The sequence below is a fragment of the Hemibagrus wyckioides genome, linkage group LG06, assembly GCF_019097595.1.
Source record: "Hemibagrus wyckioides isolate EC202008001 linkage group LG06, SWU_Hwy_1.0, whole genome shotgun sequence".
Classification (NCBI taxonomy): domain Eukaryota; kingdom Metazoa; phylum Chordata; class Actinopteri; order Siluriformes; family Bagridae; genus Hemibagrus; species Hemibagrus wyckioides.
This window is the reverse complement of record NC_080715.1, coordinates 38,559,630-38,583,133: the sequence shown is the minus strand read 5'-3', so window position 1 is coordinate 38,583,133 and position 23,504 is coordinate 38,559,630. Positions and strand designations below refer to the sequence as shown.

At 43.5% G+C, this 23,504-nt stretch overlaps 2 protein-coding genes across 4 annotated transcripts in view; one reads left to right on the top strand and one right to left on the bottom strand.

The window, feature by feature from the left end:
- Nucleotides 1–277: 277 nt before the first annotated feature.
- On the bottom strand, nt 278–10,036 carry casp8ap2 (caspase 8 associated protein 2). 3 transcript variants are annotated; one of them, XM_058392777.1, is made up of 10 exons: nt 9,955–10,036; nt 9,329–9,425; nt 8,165–8,245; nt 7,964–8,073; nt 7,808–7,882; nt 7,267–7,382; nt 4,575–7,168; nt 1,882–4,297; nt 1,702–1,801; nt 278–1,311 (listed from the first exon to the last, which is right to left on the bottom strand). In XM_058392777.1, exons 2-10 carry the CDS (start codon nt 9,381–9,383, stop codon nt 1,249–1,251), a joined length of 5,610 nt encoding a protein of 1,869 aa, XP_058248760.1. In that variant the 5' UTR covers nt 9,384–9,425; nt 9,955–10,036; the 3' UTR covers nt 278–1,248. The 3 variants fall into 3 exon arrangements, with proteins under 3 accessions (XP_058248760.1, XP_058248762.1, XP_058248761.1); XM_058392779.1 differs by having other exon boundaries at nt 1,882–4,276; XM_058392778.1 differs by lacking the exon at nt 9,955–10,036 and adding an exon at nt 9,621–9,945.
- A 676-nt stretch (nt 10,037–10,712) lies between these two features.
- The window catches only part of mdn1 (midasin AAA ATPase 1), a 40,027-nt gene continuing 27,235 nt past the window's right edge, over nt 10,713–23,504 (top strand). Inside the window, exons 1-28 of the mRNA XM_058391474.1 lie at nt 10,713–11,040; nt 11,572–11,798; nt 12,281–12,505; nt 12,608–12,715; nt 12,791–12,983; nt 13,160–13,369; nt 13,455–13,586; nt 13,665–13,768; nt 14,342–14,456; nt 14,547–14,713; nt 15,367–15,448; nt 16,160–16,255; nt 17,322–17,434; nt 18,010–18,158; nt 18,258–18,318; nt 18,600–18,811; nt 18,905–19,008; nt 19,129–19,273; nt 19,432–19,642; nt 19,773–19,920; nt 20,041–20,148; nt 20,220–20,371; nt 20,595–20,773; nt 20,963–21,171; nt 21,262–21,408; nt 21,497–21,638; nt 21,735–21,869; nt 22,297–22,435. Coding sequence (XP_058247457.1) covers nt 10,945–11,040; nt 11,572–11,798; nt 12,281–12,505; nt 12,608–12,715; nt 12,791–12,983; nt 13,160–13,369; nt 13,455–13,586; nt 13,665–13,768; nt 14,342–14,456; nt 14,547–14,713; nt 15,367–15,448; nt 16,160–16,255; nt 17,322–17,434; nt 18,010–18,158; nt 18,258–18,318; nt 18,600–18,811; nt 18,905–19,008; nt 19,129–19,273; nt 19,432–19,642; nt 19,773–19,920; nt 20,041–20,148; nt 20,220–20,371; nt 20,595–20,773; nt 20,963–21,171; nt 21,262–21,408; nt 21,497–21,638; nt 21,735–21,869; nt 22,297–22,435 — 4,109 coding nt within the window. The 5' untranslated portion in view covers nt 10,713–10,944. The remainder of the gene's footprint in view (nt 11,041–11,571; nt 11,799–12,280; nt 12,506–12,607; nt 12,716–12,790; nt 12,984–13,159; nt 13,370–13,454; nt 13,587–13,664; nt 13,769–14,341; nt 14,457–14,546; nt 14,714–15,366; nt 15,449–16,159; nt 16,256–17,321; nt 17,435–18,009; nt 18,159–18,257; nt 18,319–18,599; nt 18,812–18,904; nt 19,009–19,128; nt 19,274–19,431; nt 19,643–19,772; nt 19,921–20,040; nt 20,149–20,219; nt 20,372–20,594; nt 20,774–20,962; nt 21,172–21,261; nt 21,409–21,496; nt 21,639–21,734; nt 21,870–22,296; nt 22,436–23,504) is intronic.

Genomic DNA, 23,504 nt, shown 5'->3' with positions numbered 1-23,504 from the left:
CAGATGATTGAGGCTTTGCTGTAATACAAACTGATTTTTTGCTACGCCAAAAATCCAAGACGGAGCCAAACAAGGTTCTTGGACCCTGGTTCCAGAAAGCATGAGATGGAGATCTCATCCAAGGTGACTGGAGAGTCATCCAAAGCGCCTGGAAACAGAGTCAGGAACATTGTCGTTTTCAAATTCTCATGAACTGCCTTCTTTCTTTTTAATGAAAACCATGAACTTGAAGTCTCCTTACTAATGCCACATATTGTCAGAAAGGTAAAATAAATTAACTTTATTTTAAAACGTGAAAAAGTTTCTTGCATTTTACAATATTTACAGAATATTTATTCAAACAGCAAGTTTGACAGAAGGCTGTCTTGGAATCTCTGCATTCAGGGCAAAATAACGAAAGGGTATAAATCTCTTAAGTAAAAAATGCCTTCCAACAAATCTCACATTTATCATATATACAAGACAAGAACCTGGTAGGCCTGGTGATCATCTGAGAAGAAAGAAAATCCCACACACAGGACAACAGAAAACTGAAATAAAATCGTTACCAACTTTAAGGAAGCTAATATGAATTGTCATGAACAACTGAAAGCAGGTTTATTTGGAGCCTTTAAGAGAACGTTTTCTCGCTAATATGTTTGAGAAATATTATATGTGAAGTAAAGGGAACTAAGGACTGTATGGTTGGTGACAGTTTATAGTTTTTGTGTTGATTAAGTTCTTGATCACAGGTTTATGGTCTGTCAGTACTTCTCATTCAAGCACGATTATTCTCATAGAGGTAGATGGTACTAGGCAAGAACGACTCCAGTGTCTTTAATGGAAATCCATTAAATTGCCTCAGGTTCCTTTCGGACATCAAGTTGTGAAGATTTCCGCTGTTGTTCATCTCCAACAGCTGACTTCCACCTTCATTTAAAGAAGATTACACAAAACGAACTGTACAGACACAAAAGGACGCAAGTGTCGTCAACATATACTGTTTTCAACCAATGCTTAGAATTCAACATAATGACCTATTAACTTGACTGAAGGTGCCAAATTAGGAAACGTTTACTCCCGAACAGAGTACTGTAGATTATGTAGCAGTGCTTTGCTCCTTAAAGTAACATTGAGGAGAGGGTAAAAAAACAAAAAAACTCCAGCTTGTCAAAATCCAGTGACAAGAACATTTTTCGCCTGTGGCGTGTGCCCTCTTGCAGAGCCAAGATTAAGAAAAGTTAGCCATTATCCTGCAGCCTTAATTACTCAGCTTTCCATTTTCTCTTTCTTCTTAAACAGTTTCATGAGCTGGGTGAACCGCTCTTCAATCTGTAAGAGGAAAAGAACAATGTTAGGTAAAGCATCAAGTACAGATCTCATATTTACCTCAGATTTTATTTTCTTTCTTTTTTAACGTCATGCCAGCTTCTATGGCTATATTCATGGCGAGAGTCAGTTTTTGTTATTCAATATTAAAACTATACAAGATGTTTAAGATTAACTTTTTTTTAGGAACTTTAAAACCGAAGATGGGTTTACTTGTTTAAAAACTTTTTCAAAAGTGTCAACAGAATAAAACAGTTTTCTTCTAGGGGTAAAACAGAAGGGTTTTACATGATGGACACTGTGGTGGATTTTCTCTTGATAGTAAAAATTGGTGCGTAGCTTTTGAGTGTCCTATTCTGCATCTTGTATGATTTTGTTATTTTAAACAAATACCTGTGCTTGTGACTTTCCCAACTTGGATGACAGAGCAGCAAAGGTTTTAGAGGACGCTCCTTTCATTTTTAGTGCAACAAGGATATCTCGGTCTTCCTCCCTTGAGGAAAGAAAAAAATAAATTTGTTGCTTGATTGATTTTTGCAATGACTAACTGCAGCCAAAATCTAAAACACTCACCTCGTCCAGGTCACCACCACTTCTCCTTTTTTCCTGATTACGTTCTTAGCAGAGAGACTGTTCGGAGACAACTGAGGAGATGGAGTCTTGATCTTCTTCGAAGGAGTCTTCTCATTTTTTTCCTTGGATGATTTTGATCTCTTTTTGTGCCTCTGTTTTTCTTGTTTGTCTTGCGATTTCTCTCTTCTAGAACGTTTCGTTTTGGGTCCTGAATGATGCTTCTTACGCTTCCTGGAGACCCTTTGGCACGAGTTCTTCACTACATGCTCAGATTCCTGGGCATCAGCAACTCCAGTGGGAGTGGGATCTACGTTGGCTTCCTTGATTTGGTTCTCAGTGGTTTTGATAGAGGTGGCCGGACTGCCTCCTGCATGGAGTCCATTTAAGGTATTCTTCCTTGAGATTTCATCTTCACCTCCTTCATTTGAAGTGACCTGAGGCCTTTCTGCCAAGGGTTGACTCAAATTCATCGTACTGGAAGGCAAAGCCTGTGCAGATGGCAGTGGTCCTTTGCGCTTCTGGAAGGGTTCCTCTTGCACCCCGAGAGATGTTTGTCTGATCCGAACTATAAAGTGATCATTGGACCTCTCCATGACCTCTGCCTGCATAGGCAAGTTTGGTTTGAACTGGAACACTTCCCAATTTCCACTGGTACTTGACGGACTGCTGGAGTTGTCCGTTTCAAGAGACAAGTGAATATCTTGCTCCGTGGCATCTTCTCCATCAAGGAGCGCATCCTCACTGTAGTGGGCACTGATGACGTTGCTTGGTGTGGACAGTGGCTGTCCACTTGCTGGGTTCAAAAAGCTCAAATGGCCATCTGACTTCAAGGGTGAGGGAATGGTTAGAGACACGGCCAAGTCTTCTGCCAAAATAGAGTAAGACTGCTGGGAACTGGCTGCGGCCACAGCAGGGATAGACTGGTTAGGAACAGCATTAGACGGGACCTCCAACATGCAGTTTTCATCAAGGAGCGCTGGATTTAATGGCATTTGAAACTTGTAAGGTGAAATGGATGTCCATGCTGTGATGAGCTTTGATGGCGTTATCATCTTACTGGGGGTCATGATCCCCAAGAGATTCTCCCCAGCTTGACCTTCTTTCCTTGGAGTGTTGAGTGGCCAGTTTGGATTATCAACAGTGTCAAGGTCACCTTGCAAGAGACATCTGAATATATCTCCCATTTGGGAATCAGTTACCAAATTAAAGGTCAAACTTGATGTTTGCTGCTCTGTCAGAATTTCAAAGTCTGCCCTGTCTTGTATCGATCCACTGTGAGAAAGACGTCGGGTATAGCTGGGGGTTTTATTCTCGGGTGCCGGGACATTTTCTTGAAGAGATTTATCAGGGAACGAAACCACTTGCAGCTGATTAGACTGGTTAGGTGTGGGTACCTCTGGTACCTCTTCCATGGTTGCCTTGATATTTTTACCACTGCTGCCAAGGCCTCTACATGGCACGTTATATGAACTAGTGGTCTTCTCCTGGACCTTTTGTCCCTCGCTTTCCATTTCACCAATCAATTTTTTTTGAGGCCTATTTTCACTTGTGCTCAAATTTTCTTTAGATTGTAGCTTGCACACATCCACATTCGAATCCTCTTTCACCTTCGGATTTGACGGCTTACTTTCTAAAGAAGCTTTATTCTTGTAAAGATCTGCAGCACTTTTCAGTGCTGTTTTTAGTTCCTTAAACAAGAAATCAAACTGGCCATCTACAAAGTTCCACAGCTTCTGCTTAAGATCTTCGGCCCGCTGCTCAAAGATACGGTTTACGATACCGTTGTTAGACACCTTTTTCATTACAGACTGGATGATCTTATTGAGCAGAGGTTTGATTTCATTTCCTTTTGTGCAAAATTTGTCAAAGTTAACGCTGTCAACATATTCTGAGAAAGAGGCCTGAGACATTTCGATGATACAGCTAAAAGCTGGTTTGGTGACATTTTTATGAAGTTTCATGTACTTTCGTCTCAGCTCCGACCGTATAAATAATAACATGTTCATAAATTCAGCAGAAGTTGATATTTTCACCTTGGGTGGGACAGTGACGGTTTTGAAACGCCTCTTGTTCGAGGAGGGACTGTCTTTAGTAGTTGCATTTTGCTCTTTTTCTTTGCGTCTGGGAGTAACAATGGGTCGTGTTTGAGACTTCTTTTGTAACCTGGGACTTGACTGATTCCTTAAGCTCGTTCTTTTCTCGTTTGGAGGACTCTGAATGACTAGAGCACCTTCCCCATCACTCTCGCTGATAATTTCCCCTTCTTCCAAGTCTTCTTCAGTTGCAGTCGAGGAAAGAGCCTCTTGCTGATCTCTCTGCACACTGGGAGGTACTAAGGAATCAGGTCTCTTGTTTTCTTTGTTCATGTCCATCTTGACTGCATCCTTATCTGCCGCTACAGCGGGTGAAGAGAAGTCTTAAACATAAAGATAAACAAATAAATTTTGCGTGTATGTGTACGTATATATATATATATATATATATATATATATATACATATATACATATATGTATATATATATATATATATATATATATATATATATATATATATAAAAAACTCAAAACATCTGACATACTGAATAAAATGAAAAATCACTTTAAAATGCATCAACACTAAGTTTTTCTTAGCTTACTTTAAACCATAGAACCCTTCTGAATTGTTTCCAAAACCATAAAATACAAATACTGACCTTTGCTGAGACTTTTGACATGTGAATCCTTTCCCAAACGCTGCTGCTGGGACTTCTTTATCTGACGTACTGGACTTGTTAGAGGACTGATGGCTTCTGGAATAACTTTAATATTGCTCAAGGTCAGCATCATGGAATCTTCATCTTCATGAGCCACCACTACAGACCGGGAAGGCTTGGAGATTTCCATCTCATTCTCTGTGGAATCAGGCTCAGAAGAGCTCGCTTGTTCAGGTGGTATTCCCTCCTCTTGGGCTGTGGTGTTGACATTAACCGCCTCGGTGCTTGGCCCCATTAGTAAGTCTGGACAAGGAACCGGGTTCTCAAGGACTTGTGTGATTTCCATGTCTGAAACAGCTATTGTTTCTTTGCATTGTTGGTTATTTTCCACACTGACAGTGCTAGAAACAACTTCCAGAGACATATCCGTATTTGAACAAGTCTTGGTCGTAGGAGTTGGAATGATCGAGGTAGCGACTTCCTGCTGAGGTGCGTCATTCTGAACTTTTGATTCCGCTGATTTATCATCTATTTGGTCTTGTTCACCAGAATTCTTAGCACCGATCCTTATTCTCTCCTTGTCTTTCCTGACAGAACCCTGAGAATCTTCTTTGTAACTGACATCAGTTAAAGGAACAGTGGGATTGTCAACTGGTTTAGCTCGTTCAGGGAGTATAGATACTTCAGGAACAGCAGTTTTGTCTATCACAGATTTCTGAGAAATACATGCAGTAGGACATACTTCTGAATCACCTGCTTTTTTCAAGGATTCTTCTTCCTGCATTTCGGAATCTGTACCATCCACTTTCCCAGACTGAGTTTCATTCAGGTCACCGTCAAACCTCTTGGGTAACTCAAGTTCCTTTCCTCTGACTTCCAGGCTTGTTGGTGGTTCGGTATCATGTGGCTCTGTGGTTGTATTGATAGGGTGTGGCAAAGAATCATCCCCGCAGTCATCTTCTACTTCATCAATCACACAGAACTCTTCTCCAACCTCAAACAAACTTCCGTCCTTAGTCGAGTTGCTTGCAATGGTGTCCTCAGGAGGTGGCTGAACTGGCTCTTGAGGTTCAGGTCCCTCAGAGTTGTTTTGCTTTTTAACTGGCGAGAGAGTCAGGTTCAGAGTTTCCATAAAGGTTAATTTTCTCTTCGGGCTACTCTCCTCCGTCACGCCTGAACCATCACAGCTGCTGGTTAACCTTACTGGAGATTTTCTTCTTGTGTTGGCGAGGACATCCACTTGAACATTTCCATCCTCCCTCGTTTTGGGGTTCCTTGCATTATCAAGAGCATTTTTTGATCCTTTGTCTGGAGCGCCGCTTCGTTTTTCTTTATCGCTCCTCCCTTTGCTGACACCATGTCTATCAGAAGTGTCTCCTCTGTTATCACGACTGCTTGATGCTTTGCTCCTCGATGACTCTTCAGTCCTGCCGGATGCTCTCCTTCGGTCATCTTGGTCTTTTCTCAGATTCTGAGCACTGTGGTGAGGTTTAACAGGTGAACCGTGCCGTCTATTCTCACGCACATCAGCATGGCTTCGGTCCTTTCCATCACCAATGCACATCTTGTCTGCATGACTCCCCACCCCCCTTGCGGTACCCGAATCTTTGACACTCTGTCGCTCTGGTTCTTTAGTAGCCTCAGGCCTGGCACTTCGTCTTTCTCCTCTACTGCTATTCTTTTCGTCTGCTCTATTCCTTTCTTCAGTCTTTCTATGCTCATACTCCTTGACCCCATCACTTCTGGTGCGTCTCCTTTCTGAGCTGCTCATACCTTCTTGCCTCCTTTCCTCTTTTCTGTGATGCTCTCTCGTCCCTCTTTTCTCCGTCTTTCCGTGCGGCTTGTCCGAGCCGCTCTTTTCACTTCTACCTCCAGACCCCTCCGTATGTCCGCCTTGTCTTTCCTGTCCTTGCTTATGCCAGGATTCTTCTTTTCTGCTCTGCGTGTCCGTATCCGATCTAGACTCTGATGCAGACAAGGAGGCATGAAAGGAAGGACTCCCCGAGGGACAAGATCTCCTGAGCGTTACCGGGTCTTCCTGCTGTTGACATTGACCACTGCTTGATACACGACTGCTTTCTGCAGTCGACCTCACCTCTCTGTTTTTTTCCATTTTGGTTTGAGATCTTTCCGATACGTCCTTCTCTTTCAAGGCGCTCTCTTTTCCAGACTGTTTCGCTCCCATCCTGTGTTCTTCATCACAAGATCTCTGCCTAGTGCTAGTCTCTGAGTTTGTGCTTGTGCTTTCCCTTTCTCTGTTACCCTGGATATGCCTCTGATCTTGTGGGCTAGCATTGGGAAGCAAATCCAAACCACAAGAATCCTTATTTTGTCGATTTAAAGGATTCTCAAGATTGCTCCTGGTGCATTTTCTCATCACAGATGACGAAGGTGTGGAATCCATCGAGGGTGAATCACCAGGCTGGTTATTAAATAATGATCTACTCTGCGACACCTCTGCTAATACCTCGTCTCTTTTAAGCTCCTGAGACTCCTTTCCAGGACCAGCCAGGCTGCTCTTATTTGCCAAGCTTCTGTTGTAGGCATAGTGTCCTCTTTCCATCACAGACGGATGGAAACTACTTCGACTTGATCTGCAGGAAAATCCAAGAAAGGAAGATATATGTATAATCATTTCTGTATAAACCACATACATGCGTGCATCATGGTATTCGTAAATTCACCGTTTTACCTTTTGCTTAATTTGCTTATCTCCTCGTCCTTCCTCACGATCTCCATCTTAGCAGTTTTGATAAGTGCGCATATATTTTTCTTCAGCAGCGTGTTTTCATGATGTAAACTTGAGTTCTGTAACAACAACAAAGAAAATCTGATTATGTTTGTCCTCACCCCCACTAATTTGTTATATTATTATTATAACTACCCTATTACCATAATTATTATTGCTTATAAAGGAAATAAGTCATTAGACAAAATCTCAAATCTGATTGGTCAGAAAGCATGGATTAATCCTCTTTAAGCGAAAAAAGTGAGAATGCTGAGGGAATGAATGTTTGTAGCTAATATACTGTAACTTACGGTTCCACAACTTTAAAAACAAACATTTTTTAATAGAAATCTGTAACTGACATTTCGCTTGTTCTCATTAGAAAATATTCAGCTTCTGAGTGATAACAATAACTCAGCTTTCACCAACCTACCCCCCCCCAGATCTCTCCCACCCCCAACACACCCCCATTCCTACATAAAGATCACTGAATATATTTACATACCTTAGTCTGCATCTGTTGCAACTGTGCGAGTAAATCCTGCACTTGGTTTTGCGCCGCAACGAATTTACTTTTCAACTGCAATGAGATCGCAACTCATTATTATTGCGAATAAGTATTACCACAACAACAACAACAAAAAAAGGAAAGGATTAAAACCTCATTATAGGTTGAGTCTTTCTCCTCTTGCTCTTGAGTAATGAGTTCCTCATACAAGTCCAACGACTCCTTCACCCTGTTAGGTGAAAGAAAAGTGCTGTCCTTCTTGCCTGTGGAGAGAACCAGACAGAGACGTGACACAACACGATCATGTCGTAATCAAACGTCTGCCTTCACAGCAATTAAGCTCGCTACACTCACCGTGGTCTTTCGTTTTCTTGGGACTGTCCTCAAGTCCTGAGTAGATATCCACAGAGTCTTCGTCATAATTCAGGATGGAATCTGAACAGATTAAATCCGAAGAGCTTAGAAAGAAGGGTATAGTTTTTATCATTTTTGAACACAAACACAGATCAGGTAACTGATTATGAGCATTAGGGTCCGCACAGACTTAAAACCTGATGATGATGTTGCTATTCTTTCGGCTGCTCCCTGTTTTGGGGTCACCACAGCGGATCATTTGGAACCGCATGTTTCGATTTTGGAACAGGTTTTACGCCGGATGCCCTTCCTGACACAACCCTCCCATTTAATCCGGGCTTGGGACCAGCACTGAGAGTTAACTCTTCAGTGGCTGGGTTAGGAAATGAACCCAGGCCACGACAATGAGAGCCATCAGGAGAACCACCAGGAGGCAGGCTTAAAACCTGATATCATTCAAGTCATATCATTCAGATCTGCTCGGTTCCTTCCCTTTGCAATCAGTCAAAAAGTAAACAGAAACATTTTCAGTGTTTTGTTGTGTCAAAGCACTTATTACACTTATGTATTGAGTGTTCACTAAGTACCAGGGCTGGGCAATGTGATATATCGATATAATGATATCTTATTAAGTTAAGGCTCTGGGTCGTTGACTGGAGGATCAGGGTTCAAGCCCCCGGTGCTTGAGCAAGGCCTCCGACCCACCTTGCTCCAGGGTGGGGTGCTGCATCACGGCTGACCCTCTATTCAGACCCCAACCCCTCCAAGGATGGGATAAGCAAAGACAGAATTTCATTGTGCAGTAATGTATATGTGACAACTTAAAATTGTAAAATTTCAAAGACAGGTAGCGTGTTATGTGCAGGCCGTATTGTTGAAACATCTGGATTGTATCGTGATGTGACAGTTTGCTCATATCACACACATACTCCAGGGGCGTTTGATTATATTTACGTCTATACAGCTGTTTGAATAGAATTTCCTAATCATGAACTGTTCTGATCGTCTATGATGTTTCGTGAAGATGCCTGTGTATCAGATCTGATGATGATGATGATGATGGCTCGGACACCGATACTATAGATCTAGTTAGATTCCTAGAGACGAAGCTCTTGTTCAGATGTTCATTCATTACAGCATCATGATGTGTGTGTGTGATCTTACCATGATGTTCCTGACCAAGGTTACCATAAAGCTCATCTATGGCACTCGTCTCCATCTCTGTGAGTCAGTACGCAGCGCCTTGCATTGCTCGAGAAGTCTAGAGGAGACATGATGCTTTAGTGACAATGGGAACTTTCAGCATTTCTGCTGAAGCCACAACAACAAAGAGAAGGAGGCTTACAGGTTGCTAGCTTAGATGCTATGCAATGTTCACTAGAAAAACTAGATTGAGGAATAAATGTGGAGTAATATAAGAAAAAATATATATTTTTTTTTAAGTACAAGCGCGTACCTTAAAAAAAATCCAGTATTCAGATGACAACATTCACCTAGATTAGCTTAACACGGGCTGCATCCTAATAAGCGCCGCTTTAACTCGAAGTGCACTAGCACGCAGGCGACATCAGCCGTTAGCCAACACTCTGCACTAGTGCGCCTAGGTAGGGAACATGGAGCCGTTCGGGCTACGTCCGGACTCACTAGCTAGCGGGATCAACTAAATCGTTTAAAACAACACTTTATTACCATTTCAACAACCATCACTGCAAAACTGACATTTCCGACACCTAAGGCACAGCTTTTGGTGATAAAAACATATATATATTTCGCTGTAGGTAGCCGCTCACCATTTCAGGATCGCATTGCTCCGAAAACAATCGCGCCAACCCGAACCGCTTCGCAAAACAGGAAGTGACGACATTTTCCCGCGATCTCTCAACTTCCGGGGCCACAGCTAAGAGCTTTAAGAGCTGTGTTATTGGAGTTATCTTTTGTGTATTGATGTGATTTTGTTCACCAACCAAATGTCTTTAAAAACATGATTAAACATGTCGTTTTCAGGAAGCTTGATTAAAACAATTTGTAAATAATGTTTGAATGAGAGACAAAGCCATTTCTTTATATTTTAGTAAATGTATTTTTAAAGATTTTTTTACAGCTATTTGTTGAGCTTTGGAGTCTGTGTAATTATTTTATTAGAATATATATGTAAATAATACCAATTCAACTACTAGTACTAAAGACAAAGCACAGCTGAATACAGGAGCCTAAAATAAAAATAAATAAAAAATAAATATAAAAATGTAACAAATATTCAAAAAAAGCTATCTGTTTACTCTTTAATTTTTTATTAGCGCCTATTATTAGTAGTAGTAGTAGTAGTAGTATTATATGTATATTTTTATTAAATTAAATTAAATTTTATTATTTATTATTTTTGTAGTAGTAGCAGTGGTGGTTGTATTACACCCCATTTCAATAAATTATAAATAAAGCGTAGTAAAAAACAATTTATTTATAATAAAATAATAATAATAAGATAATAAAACGTTTTTTATTTTTCTGCCGCAAAAGTCTGTGGTGCACGCGATGACACGGTGACCCGGAAGTGATCCAGCGCCACTCACATGTGGACGGGCACTTTAACACTGACGGGAACGTGCTCGTTGATGTTGTTGTCATCATCTGGTCCGGCGATGAGCTTTCTGATTCCCGGTTCCACGGAATTGATCGACCGTTAAAAACAACAACAACAACAACAAAAACTAAGTGTGCACGTGCTCCCGAGTCGTGGTGGTGGCGGTGGCGGCGGCGGCTCTCCGCGGCTAAATGACGGCATGGAGACCCTGGAGCTGAGCCTGGCTTCCCTGGCCACGATTTCCAGACACGTCGAAAAAAGTCACGGAGAGCTCAGCAAGTATTTAACGAAACAGGTGAGCCGCGCGCGCGAGCTTAAAACGGCCAACACGCGCCGGCTGATTGCCATAGTAACCTCACGAGCGCGCGCGCGCGTGCTTGCAGATGTCCGTTAACGTTAGCTAGTGCTGCCTGTCTGTATGCCGTTTATATTACTTCACATTCATAATATTGTATGAAAAATGTAAATACTTGTGCAAAAAAATATCTCCTGTGTGCTAATTATGCATTAACTCCTCATTGAGAAACACCTGCACGTGCTCGTGCAGAGGGTAGCTAAGGTTAGCTAGCTTGTTTACTCACCTAGCTAAGCACGTGACTATTATAACAAGACTATATTATTTTATTAATGATATTTTTTTTTTTTTTACATGTAATGCATCACATACCACACTGATTTTAAAAATAGGACATAACTGTTAAGTCACATCATTTCCTGTTTTATTCTTAGCTCTTTTATTTAGCACCATGTGTTTTGTACTTGGCACCAAATATAATATACATTCATTTAAACACCTTAAAATGTCGATTTTGTGTCATTTCCTCAGATATGGAGTCAGCAGGACAGACAAGGTATCCTGTGCCTCCTGGCTCAGCTCCTGATAGAGAAGGAGTACACGCTCCTGATTGCCCGGCACCTGCGGCCGCTCGTGCTGGACCTGCTGGAGAGGAACGCCGAGCGGATCAAGCAGGACGTTCGCCTCAACCATGACCTCCACGAGAGACTGTGTGTGGCGCTCAGCAAGCTCCTCAGCGTCAGCCCCGATGCTCAGGCGTAAGTTTAGTGGTTAAGGTGTTGGATTAGTGACCAGAAGGTTGTGAGTTCGAATCCAACGTCCACCAAAGCTGCGAGGCCCTTAAGGCTCCATTGATCAGTGGTATAAAAATGAAATAAAGTGTCTGGATGAGGGCACTGTCGGAAATGTAAATGAAACCGAACCCTCAAGAACCCTAACATCACAACCAAGACAATCATTATCTAATTCATTCAGTATCCTTTAACTTGCCATTTATATTTACACCAGCGTGACAAAACTCCATACCACAAAATGGTGTGTGGTTAATCAGACCCTTTATCAGACCCTTGGTCTGATAAAGGGTCTGGTTTTAGCTGAAAAAGTGTCCAGAGGTCCACATTATGAAAATCTAGCAGACCGATCAGGTACCTTCTGGATCCTCGTTTCAACACTATGATTTGGGACACGTCTCAGGATAGTATGTAACTCAGGACCCCCCCCCATTTGCCTCCGCCTCCAGGTTTGCAGCCAGGTACTTCACCAGTGCACCGCCCGTCTTTCAGAGACTCTTCTTCACCAGCGAAGAAGCCGCGTCTATCCAGTACGGCCCCAGGCGCATGAAGCTGCGCGACCTGATGGGGGCCACCCTCCGCTTTCTACAGAGCGACTGCGAGAAGTTCCGTGTGCTGTGGGACTGGAGCGTCTGCATCTCGCAGCTGCTCACCAGTGACGTCATGGTCCGAGGGTACGGCTCGGGAACGCTCCTCCTGACCCCCGATACTGTTTTCTACAGAGTGCTGAATCGATTTCCCAGCATTAACCTTTATTCTATTGTATTTCCTTAAAGGTACACAGCGCAGTGCCTTGCTTTAGTGTCCCACATGACCGACAACCAGAAAACCATCTTCCTGAGGAAGGTTCTGTCCAGTGAGGAGATTCTCCATCTGAAAATGAAGTACTGTCTGTGTTTTCTTTCTTTTTTTCTTTTTTCTTTGGTTCTTTTTTACACTCTTTGTTTCTGCATCATCAGGTCACTAGAGGAGACTCAGCAGCTGGAGGGTGAGAGAGCTCTGGTTTTAGCCAATCAGGGTTCTGTGATGTGGCAGCTGGAAGCAGGAAATAGGCTCTCCAAGGGTCTGATAGGGTCCGAAGACCTCTCTCAGTGCATCACGGCTGTGTGCGGGGTTATCTTACCCAGGCTGGCCCCTCGACAGGAAGAGCAGGTATTCTGTGTTCACAGCTTCATCTAAAATGCCGTTGTTTCTAAAGTAACCGCTCACGACTCAGGACTGATGATTTTTCTGTAACGAGTTTATTCCTTCGGTGATATTCTGGATATCTGATTAGACTTTATATTATATAGGATTTATTTGTTATTTAATCACGTTCTTGTTCGTAGACATCTATGAAACCTCTGGTGCTGGTGGAGTCAACATGTCGAAACCTCAGGAGGCTCGCCATGGCCGTGGCGTCCCAGAAGCCCGTTCTTCTGGAAGGGCCTATCGGATGTGGGAAAACGGCTCTGGTGGAATATCTAGCAGCTGCCACAGGGCACATCAAGTCCCCCAACATCCTCAAGGTCCAGCTAGGAGATCAGACTGACAGCAAGGTGAGGGATTATTTTAGTAAAACTGATATGACCGAATCAGACCCGTATGATCCTCACTGACTCTTTTATTTCTCTGCTGCTGCAGATGTTGCTCGGGATGTACAGATGCACGGACATTCCAGGCAAGTTTGTGTGGCAGCCTGGCTCTCTCACGCAGGCCGTGTCCAAGGGTTACTGGATCCTCCTGGAGGACATCGATCACGCACCACTGGACGTGGTGAGTTTCCCAGGATTAGTCAGTTAGTCATTTTTGTACTATGAGCTAGTTTCTGACGTGGTTGTGTGCGCTATTCAGATATCCGTGCTCCTGCCGCTGATGGAGAACAAAAAGTTGACCATTCCCGGCCGGGAGGACTGCATTCAGGTTGCTCCGGGATTTCAGTTCTTCGCTACAAGACGGTAAGAAAAGGAAGTGTGTGTGTGTGTGTGTGTGTGTGTGAGTCACTTCTGTACTGCTCTCATTCAGACTTCTAGCTCTTTTTTTCAGCAGTAAGCTGAAAGACTAGAATGAGTCAGGTAGTCTGAAAAGTAATGGCACCCTATGAAAGGCAGAAGCTTTATTCGAAGATTAAGAGCCATGCAGAAGATTTCCAGTGCCATGCTTTAGAGGCGTGATACAGGACTGTGAGGTTTCTGTGCAGGATATTTGCCTCTTTATGGTGTAAATGTGAATCAGCCGTGCCTTGGTAATTTATGCGTGATTATGGCTTCATAGTTAGCATGTTCACACCTCCAGGGTTTGGGGTTCGATTCCAGACTCCGCCTTGAAATGTTTTCCCCACAGTTCTCCCGTTTCCTCCTCTTGTCCAAATACATGCGTTGTAGTCTAATTGGCATATCCAAATAATCTGGTGTGTGTGTGTCCTCCTCAGTCTCCTGGGATTTACTGAAGGTTCCCTGTGGCCCTGTGTAGAATCAGTGGTACAGGAAATAGATAGACGGATGTAGTAATATGTTCCCGTTATTCCTCAGGATGTTCTACAGCGGTGGAGTGTGGCACCGGCCTCAGAGCACTCACGCTGCTCTACTGGACAAGTACTGGACCAAGCTTCAGATTGGGAATATGAGCAGAGAGGAGCTCAGACAGGCAAGCAACAGATTAGTATAATATAACCACACTCCTGATTTTTTCTTGATAAACACCCAGTGAGATTTTCTTCTTGCATTCTTCTCGTAGGTCATGATGAATAAGTACCCTAACCTGGCCGCAGTGGTGGATCGATTACTGGACATTTATTGTCAGCTGACCGGAGACAAACACCACGTCACCGTCAGCAGCTCCGGCTCTCAGAACCCGAGCGAGGACCGAGCCGCACTGCTGGAAGGTCGAGGATTGTCTCTGAGGTAGCGTTAAATTCCTTGCCGTGGTTAGACACCATTCACACTGTAGTGGAGTAGGGTTCATTATGAAGTGCCTGGGTCGGCATGCGACTGGCTTTCGGTCAGCTGTCCGTCGGCTCAGACTTCTGTCAATGGTCCATCTATCTGGTTTAGTCTCCACCGGGGAGACCCACAGCATTTAAAGGACAAGAACAGGACGGAACATGTGCTGCAGGATGCTGCTGCTCGCTAATCAGTGCAGATAAAAGTAGAGCATTACTGAGCCTTAAACTACATCTGGCCTGGATTTAGATTTATTTATTTATTTATTTTAGAGATCTGGTTTTGCATTGGTCACTCCATTTGTTTTTTTTTTGGTGAAGGTGAAATCAATCTGAGCCAGCATTTCAATGGTGTGATGTTTTGATTGAAGCTATTGTGCAGCAACGAAAAATCAATGCAGTGATCTAGTCATACCGTGTGTGTGTGTGTGTGTGTGTGTGTGTGTGTGTGTGTGTGTGTGTGTGTGTGTGGTGGTGATTGTGTAAGAAATGTGACTAGTGGAATAGTTTATAGCATATTAATAAGAAAGGATTTCCGCTGTGCTGTAAGACTGTAGAGAATTGGATATAGTGTGTGTTTATTGGTCAGTATATGTGTGTTGTTGTTATGAGCAGAGATCTGCTGAAGTGGTGCGAGAGAATATGCGTGAACTTCGACAGCTCCTCCTCAAACACCGCACAGAACGTCTTCCTGGAGGTCAGTGACTGTTCTTGGTTACCGTGGAGATGTCTTGTTTCATATGGTCTTCTCTATAAAATGCGGGAGGGAATGCTGCGTGAAGACATACAGGTCGTTTTCTAGAGAAGATTCGAGACCCCCGATTCACACGTGCATTAAAAAAAAATAGTGAATATAATATCTCTTTAAAACAATCATTTTATGCATAAAAAGATTCTGAATAAAGATCCTGAAAAGGAAAAAAATATGTAATTATTTAAAATAAAATTCAAGGCTAAAAAAAAATAAAAGCATACAAATTTCTATTTAAATAATTGTTGTTGTTTTTTTTTTCTTTTTCATTTTAATTTGCTGCTACGTGTCACCTCTGATTCCCACAGAGCCGGTAAACTGCATGTAACTGTGTTTATCCACTTTAAAAAATGAAAAAGGAAGGTGATACAGCTTTGAAAAAAAAGAATTATTTATAATAATATGTACTACAGTGGAACCTCAGCATACGAATGTCGTCCCTTATGAATTTTCACCTTAAGAATTGACATTTTGCAAGAAATGTGCATCGGCATACTAAGCGTTTTTTAGCAAATGATCTGAACCGAGTGCGACTGAGTTGCCCAGTTGGAGAGCAGCGGATGTAAGAGACGTGTGCAGTGTGATGGAAACAGTACACATTGTCTGTTAGATCGATATTGTTTTGGGTATTATCGTACTGTGTGTGCTGTACCGTAGGCCCTGGACTGCTTCACCGCCATGCAGTCCAAAGCAGAGAGCCGTCTAAAGCTGGCCGAGGTCATTGGCTGCAAGCTGAACATCTCCAAAGAGAAGGTGAGACTGTACCTTTACCTGTAGTTCCAGTCACCCTCACTGTTCTAGATAAAGGAGACTTTCATCAAATATGAGCCAGTCATGAGCTTTCATAGTGTGAAGTAATATTGATATTATTTTCAAGATTATAAGAAAGCAGCAAGTCCACTGTGTGTAAAAATATAACGAATAAACTAGCCTTAGCATTTCCATAGTTAATCTTTATATAGAATTCTTCTTTTGCATCCTGTGTTTTCTTTGATAAGTCTATCCCATCAGCCATATCATACACGATATTGCCAAAAGTTTTGGGACACCCCTCCAAATCATTGAATTCAGGTGTTGTTTGACTGGCCTGCACCTCAACCCGATAGAACACCTTTAGAGCAGAGACTGCGAGCCAGAACTTCTCATCCAACATCAGGGCCTGACCTCACAAATGCGCTTCTAGTGGATTGGTCAAAAATTCCCATTAACACACTCCTAAACCTTGTGGAAAGCCTTCCCAGAAGTTGTGTTCTATCAGGTTGAGGTCAGGACAGTTAAGGTCCTCCACACCAAACTCACTCATCCATGTCTTTTATGGACCATGCTTTGTGCAGTCATGTTGGAACAGGAAGGGGTCATCCCCAAACTGTTCCCACAAAGTTGGGAGCCTGAAATTGTCCAAAATGTCTTGGTATGAAGCTGAAGCATTAAGAGTTCCTTTCACCAGAACCAAGGGGCCGAGCCCAACCCCTGAAAAACAACACCTGAAGGGGTGTCCCAAAACTTTTGGCAATATAGTGTATAACCAGTGAGGGTGAAGGCTTCTTATAAGTCTACCACATATAGTCCCTGATCTCACTGATCCCCATGATTGACAGGAGAGAGAGAGTTAGAGTAATAACATATCTCTCACTCAAAGAGCAAGGCTAATTTTGCCCTCTGAGCTTCACTGATGAATGTGGCATCATCAGGGGATTGTTACTTTGATTCGCACTGATCCCACAGCCATTTGTTACATTCCTGTATCGTGTGTTTTTGTGATACTAGTGATGTCCAGCTTTAGATGAAGTGTAACACACTCGTCACTGTTCTGTTCCAGGCTTATCACTTCTGTCAGATGTACCAGCCTGCCATCAGTATCACGGAGCTGGAGGTGACGGTAGGACGCGGCATGCTGCTGCGCAAACAGAGCGACGCCGTGCGCCTCGAAGTGTAAGAGGCCATTACACTGGCCATTACCATTACCAAGAGGCCATCCACAAGGCCATCACCTCATCTGACCCACACTCTGTCTTTGTTCCTTTCTGGGGTATTATGGACCGTTTTGGTCCTTGTCAGCCTTTGCCCTAAGGTCATTGCCCCCCTGCTGGTAAATTGAATAAACATTGAATTGATCGCTCGCTGCATTGACACAGCCCTCAGCACATCAGACATTAGCTGTGCCGACCATGCAGTACAGGAGCCCCGGAGAATCGCAGGGTCATTTCAGGACCTCTTTAATAATAACTTCAACATGATACAGCTTATGAAACATGTTCTCGTGAAACAAATCACGAATTTTTTCGTTTTTTAGGGTCATTAAAGGATCAGGTTTTTACCACAAAGACATTTTAATGAACGATTATAAAGTAGAACAGAAAGAAACAAGAAGAGTATGTACACAAGGATGTGATTATTGGGTGGTTTGAACCCAATAATCGTATCCACAAAATACAGCAAGCAGTGTTGTCTAAGTGTATTAAACTGCACCTGCTACATTTTTATATCTTTATACGTGTGTCCTACAGAGATAAGCAAACGTTTGCGGCTACACGTCCCTCCTCCGTGCTTCTGGAGCAGCTGGCTGTGTGCGCGGCAAAAGGCGAGCCCGTGTTGTTGGTTGGAGAGACGGGAACAGGGAAGACCTCCACCGTGCAGTACCTAGCCAGATTAACAGGTGAGATGAATCGCTATCGTTTCCAGATCACAGATATCGGATCTACATCTTAGTCGAAGACTGAGCCATAACTGAATTCATCCTTTCTGTCGCCTTCAGGACACAAGCTGCGTGTGATCAACATGAACCAGCAGAGCGACACGGCAGATCTCCTGGGAGGGTAGGTGTTCATTGAAGCCGTGTTCAAGACGCAAAATCTTTTTAGGTTGTACTAGTAAGAGTTAGAAATGAAGCACTTAGGGATGTACTGTTGTAGGAAGAAATACTAAATGATGCTGTCTGAGAAACCATTAGCATTATTTTACCACAGCAATTTATTATTGTAACACTTACTTGTGGTGGAAAACTTTATTACGTAGCACCGTATACTGAAGACTATTAACTAGCTGTTTCTATGGAAACAGTACTGAGGTTATAGAAAATGACGTCGTGTGTCTCCAGGTACAAACCCGTGGATCATAAGCTCATCCTGTTGCCCCTGCGCGAGGCGTTTGAGGATCTCTTCTCTCAGACGTACTCCCGCAAGCAGAACATCACCTTCCTGGGTCACGTACAGACCTGCTTCCGGGGCAAACGCTGGCAGGACCTGCTGAAGCTCATGGACCATGTATGCAAGTCAGCTCTCACCAAGGAACTGCAGGACAAGCCCAATGGTAGCAGGAGTCCGTTTTTACACTTTTAGCCATGTTTATATGTGAAAGGACAGGATGTGTCACAAATGAGTGTGTGTGCCTGTGTGTTTTCAGCTGCGTTGCTGCAGCAGCAATGGGAGGCGCTCGCTCTGAGACTCAGTCAGACTCAGGAGCAGATCCGAGCCCGGGAAGCGGCGCTGGTGTTTGCCTTCGTCGAGGTATAAATCACGACATGCATCTGTCCTGTGGAAATGCAGCCAATAAAACCAGACATGTAGAATATAGAGCTGTGTTTTGTAAGTCTCTAAGCAGGCTGTGTTCATGGTGTGTGTGTTTAGGGTACGCTGGCGCAGGCAGTCAAGAAGGGAGAGTGGATCCTGCTTGATGAGATCAATCTTGCTGCAGCCGAGACTCTGGAGTGTCTGAGCGGCCTGCTGGAGGGCAGCGCCGGCTCTCTGGTACTGCTGGACCGAGGAGATACAGGTGAGCCATGTAGAAGTTTAACGTAAAATAGACTTTTCCAGACCCATTAAACAAAATGATCTATGTTGGATGATTAATATTATAAACATTAATGCAGATCCTTGTGTTTAAGAGTAGTGCCTTCTTTTCATTTTTCGTTCCCCCCCATCGTAACGCAGAACCCCTGGTGCGCCACTTGGACTTCCGCCTGTTCGCCTGCATGAACCCAGCCACCGACGTAGGCAAAAGGAACCTGCCTCTGGGAATCCGCAACAGGTTTACTGAGCTGTACGTGGAAGAGCTGGAGAGTGAGGGCGACTTGCGAATCCTGGTCTCGGATTACCTCAAAGGCCTTAACTTCAACAGAAGTACCATCCATGGAATCATCAGGTTCGGGACAGTGCTCAATCCAGCTGCATGAACTTCTTTTCTTTTTCTTTATCGCTCTATAATAGTGTAGCAAGTGATATTTCTCAATTTAATCTGGAAGGTTAACTGGTGTACTGTTGTTTTGGTGCAGTTTTTATTTGGCCATCCGTAAGGAGGCAAACTCGCGCTTGGTTGACGGCACCGGACACAAGCCTCACTACAGTTTACGCACGCTGTGCCGTGCTCTCAAGTACGTCGCTTCTAACCCGTGCTACAACGTCCAGCGCTCTCTCTATGAGGTAAGAGATTCTTTAACATGCACGTTTTCTCTACAAAATAGCTTTAGTCTTGCGCTCTGACGTTTTGGTTTAGAACACAAACTGTACTCTAATGGGCTGTGTGTGTGTGTGTGTGTATAGGGTTTTTGTTTAAGCTTTCTAACCCAGCTGGACCGCAGTTCCCATCCCATGGTGGAGAAATTAGTGCAGCAGTACATCTTAGGAGGAAACATTAAGTGTCTTAAACAGGTAACGCACCACAAGGAACAAATGGTGCTAAAATAATAAGTTTTTAGTCTAACTCTTACCTTCTCTTCCAGCCGATCCCTGAGCCCCAGGCCCACGGCTGTCTGCAGATAGAGGGCTACTGGCTGAGTCAGGGTGACATGGATGCAGCGCTAGACCCTAGCTACATTCTCACTCCCTCTGTGCGCCTCAACCTCCGAGACCTGGCCCGTGTGGTGGCTGCTGGGTAATAATGCCATGCTGTTAGACACCCCTTAAACACACCACTGAATAATAACAACACATGGGTGTAAGATACAACCAAGAGTATCATTTATTTGTTTTGGTGTAAATTCACTGATCCCAGTTAGCTTCATTATGTGTACCCAATACACAATTTCTAGGTCTACAGGAAGTCACACTAAACGGTTAGTAATGTTTTATGTAAATCTGTGATTTCCGGTGTACAGCATCCACCCAGTGCTGATCCAGGGCGAGACCTCAGTCGGGAAAACCAGCCTGGTCAGGTGGCTAGCGGCTGCTACTGGGAACCAGTGCGTGAGGATCAACAACCACGAGCACACCGACATCCAGGAGTACATCGGCTGTTACTCCTCCGACGAGCACGGGAAGCTCGTCTTCAAAGAAGGTGCGATGTCCTTCAGTGTCTCGAGCACAGCTTTGATTGAATTACATACTGAATATTAATAGTATTTTTTTAAATATTTAATGTCAATACACATTCCGTGAGTGTACAGTGCCAGCAAATAGTGTGAAATAAAATCTATGTCTGATAAAGTCACATGATCTAGGCTTGATATCCTGTGTATGACTTAAGGCGTCCTGATCGATGCCATGCGGAAAGGCTATTGGATCATCCTGGACGAGCTGAACCTCGCCCCGACCGACGTCCTCGAAGCCCTGAACAGGCTGCTGGATGACAACAGGGAGCTCTTCATCGCTGAGACACAGGAAGTCATCAAAGCACATCCCAGATTCATGCTCTTTGCTACCCAGAATCCTCCAGGTCTCTACGGTGGCAGAAAGGTAACAAACAACAAACCCTTAAAATCTCACTGAGGTTTTATTTTTTTTTAAGTCTGATTTATAACTTTTTCATGCCACATTGCCATCCAGGTCTTGTCCAGGGCTTTCAGGAATCGCTTCGTGGAGCTGCATTTCGACGAGTTACCCAGTGAGGAGTTGGAGACCATCCTTCACCAGCGCTGCAGCCTTCCTCCGTCTTACTGCACCAAACTGGTCAAAGTCATGCAGAACCTTCAGGTGAGGGCCCTGGACAGGACTTTTCCTCAGGTTTTATTTGTGAAAAGGTTTCTAACACACGTGTGTTTGCATGCGTGTGTTTTATTAGTCCTTGCGCCGTGGATCCAGTGTGTTCGCCGGGAAGCACGGTTACATCACACTCAGAGACCTGTTCCGATGGGCCGAGCGCTACAGGCTGGAAGAACAGACCGGCTCCTCACGTGACTGGCTGCAACATCTAGCCGATGACGGTAACTGCAAAATTCTTCATTTTGGTTTGCATGAAGTGCTTTTTTTTTTCTTCTCATTCCTATGTTGACGATCTGCACCGTTTTGCCGTGATCAAGGGTACATGCTGCTGGCGGGCCGTGTCCGTAAACCAGAGGAGGCTTTAACCATCCGGAACATTCTGGAGAAGCACTTTAAGAGGACGGTCAACCCAGATGCGTTGTTCTCTGAAGCTCAGGTCACCACCCAGTTTAGTAAGTTCAGCCCAGGACACACTTTCTAACTGGACACTAGTGTGTGTAACCACAGTGGAGTCACATTGCACACGGTCGATCCCTCTCTGTTTGGGATTGTTGTCCTTAAAAGCTTTCAGTTAAAAGTTCAACGCATATAAAATGTGTAAAGTAGTGTGGTACGATTTAAAGGGAATCCCTGAAAAGTATCATTAATAACAGTTCAGGATTTAAATGTTTCCACATTTTATTAAAAAAAAAAAACTTCATTTCTTAAATAGAAATTTCTGAAATATTGACTGCTAGAACCCAACCCTGAATACCACTACAGTAGAAAGAGGCCCTTATTTATAACACTACTTATATACTCAGGGTTTCCTGGGTTAAGTGAAGACCAGTTGGTTATTGGTTGATAAATCACTAATGTGTGTGTGTGTGTGATTGGCAGGTCCATTTGTGGCTAGCATTGCTGGCATGCCTGAGGAGTTTGGTCATGTGGTTTGGACCCAAGGCATGAGGAGGCTTGCTGTGCTGGTGGGCCGTGCGCTCCGCTTCGGAGAGTCCGTCCTGCTGGTTGGTGATACCGGGTAAAAAAAAAAAAAAAATCTCTAGCTAATTGTTTTTTGCTTTTTTTTTTTTTTTTTTTTACATAGTTTGTCCAAAGTATGTTGTTTATTTCATGCTGATTTGGCCAAGCTGGGGTTAGGGTTAGTACTAGGGATGCAACAATACAGTTAACCCACGGTTCAATACGTACCACGGTTTTTAACCACAGTGTTCAGTTCGGTTGGCTTGGCAAATTAAAGGTTTTTTTCCATTATTCTTTGATTAGGTGACAGGAACAGTAAGTATGTTAAGAAGGGAAAAAAATGGTTTTAGTTGCAATTCTCTTTATTTTACTTAAATGCAAAAATCAACTTGTACACACTCATAGTGTACTGAAAATAGTGAGATATAAAAATGAGCGCTTATTACAGGGGACAGGTTTGGATGGCGCTCTTTATTTCCCAACCCGCTCTGTAATGAACAGTAAGGGTGAGATAACTCTCTGTTGCCCTCGAGGTCCAACTATCTGTTATTAGAGCAAGGCTTTGTGCTTTAGTCGATTTGGTTTCGATTTTTTGCACGTTTTTTTGTAAAGTTCGGGGAAAAAAGGCCGTGTCGGTAGTGTGTAACGCAGTTCGAGCACTTTTATAAGTTGCCGAAAGCCCACATCACCAATCACAGAAAACGGCTGCAAAGCTTTAGCAATTAGTATATTATAATTATTTTTTATGTCTCTCTGAACCAGTTGTGTCTGAATGCTGGAAGGAATCAGCTAGGGGACTGTGTTTTTTTGGGTTCCTGTGTTACCTGCTCTGCCATCCTGCTTCCACACAGTGATATCTGATGGAGCTGCAGATGTGTGGTCATGTTGGAAGTATTTCCATGTCAGTGTCTAACTCGTGTGTAACAGTGCTTAAACACAGTTTAGCATTTTTGTTTAATCGGCATCATAATCAACAACAAATCCGAAATGTCCCCACACCACAGATCTGAAAGACGGCGCTGCTTCCTCGTATTTCTGTCTCACTTCACCACTCTCCAGGGTTAGAGTGAAATCCGACACCAGCTTCGCAAGCATGGTTACCGCCCCTAACTTTTAGCGCTCACTGA

Excerpts from the sequence above, each read along its gene's own strand:
- casp8ap2 (XM_058392777.1), bottom strand. The coding sequence starts at position 9,383 with ATGGAGACGAGTGCCATAGATGAGCTTTATGGTAACCTTGGTCAGGAA. Across the intron at positions 7,169-7,266 it reads ATAAGCAAATTAAGCAAAAG|ATCAAGTCGAAGTAGTTTCC; the intron begins GTAAAACGGTGA and ends ATTTTCCTGCAG. Across the intron at positions 4,298-4,574 it reads TGTCAAAAGTCTCAGCAAAG|ACTTCTCTTCACCCGCTGTA; the intron begins GTCAGTATTTGT and ends TTTATGTTTAAG.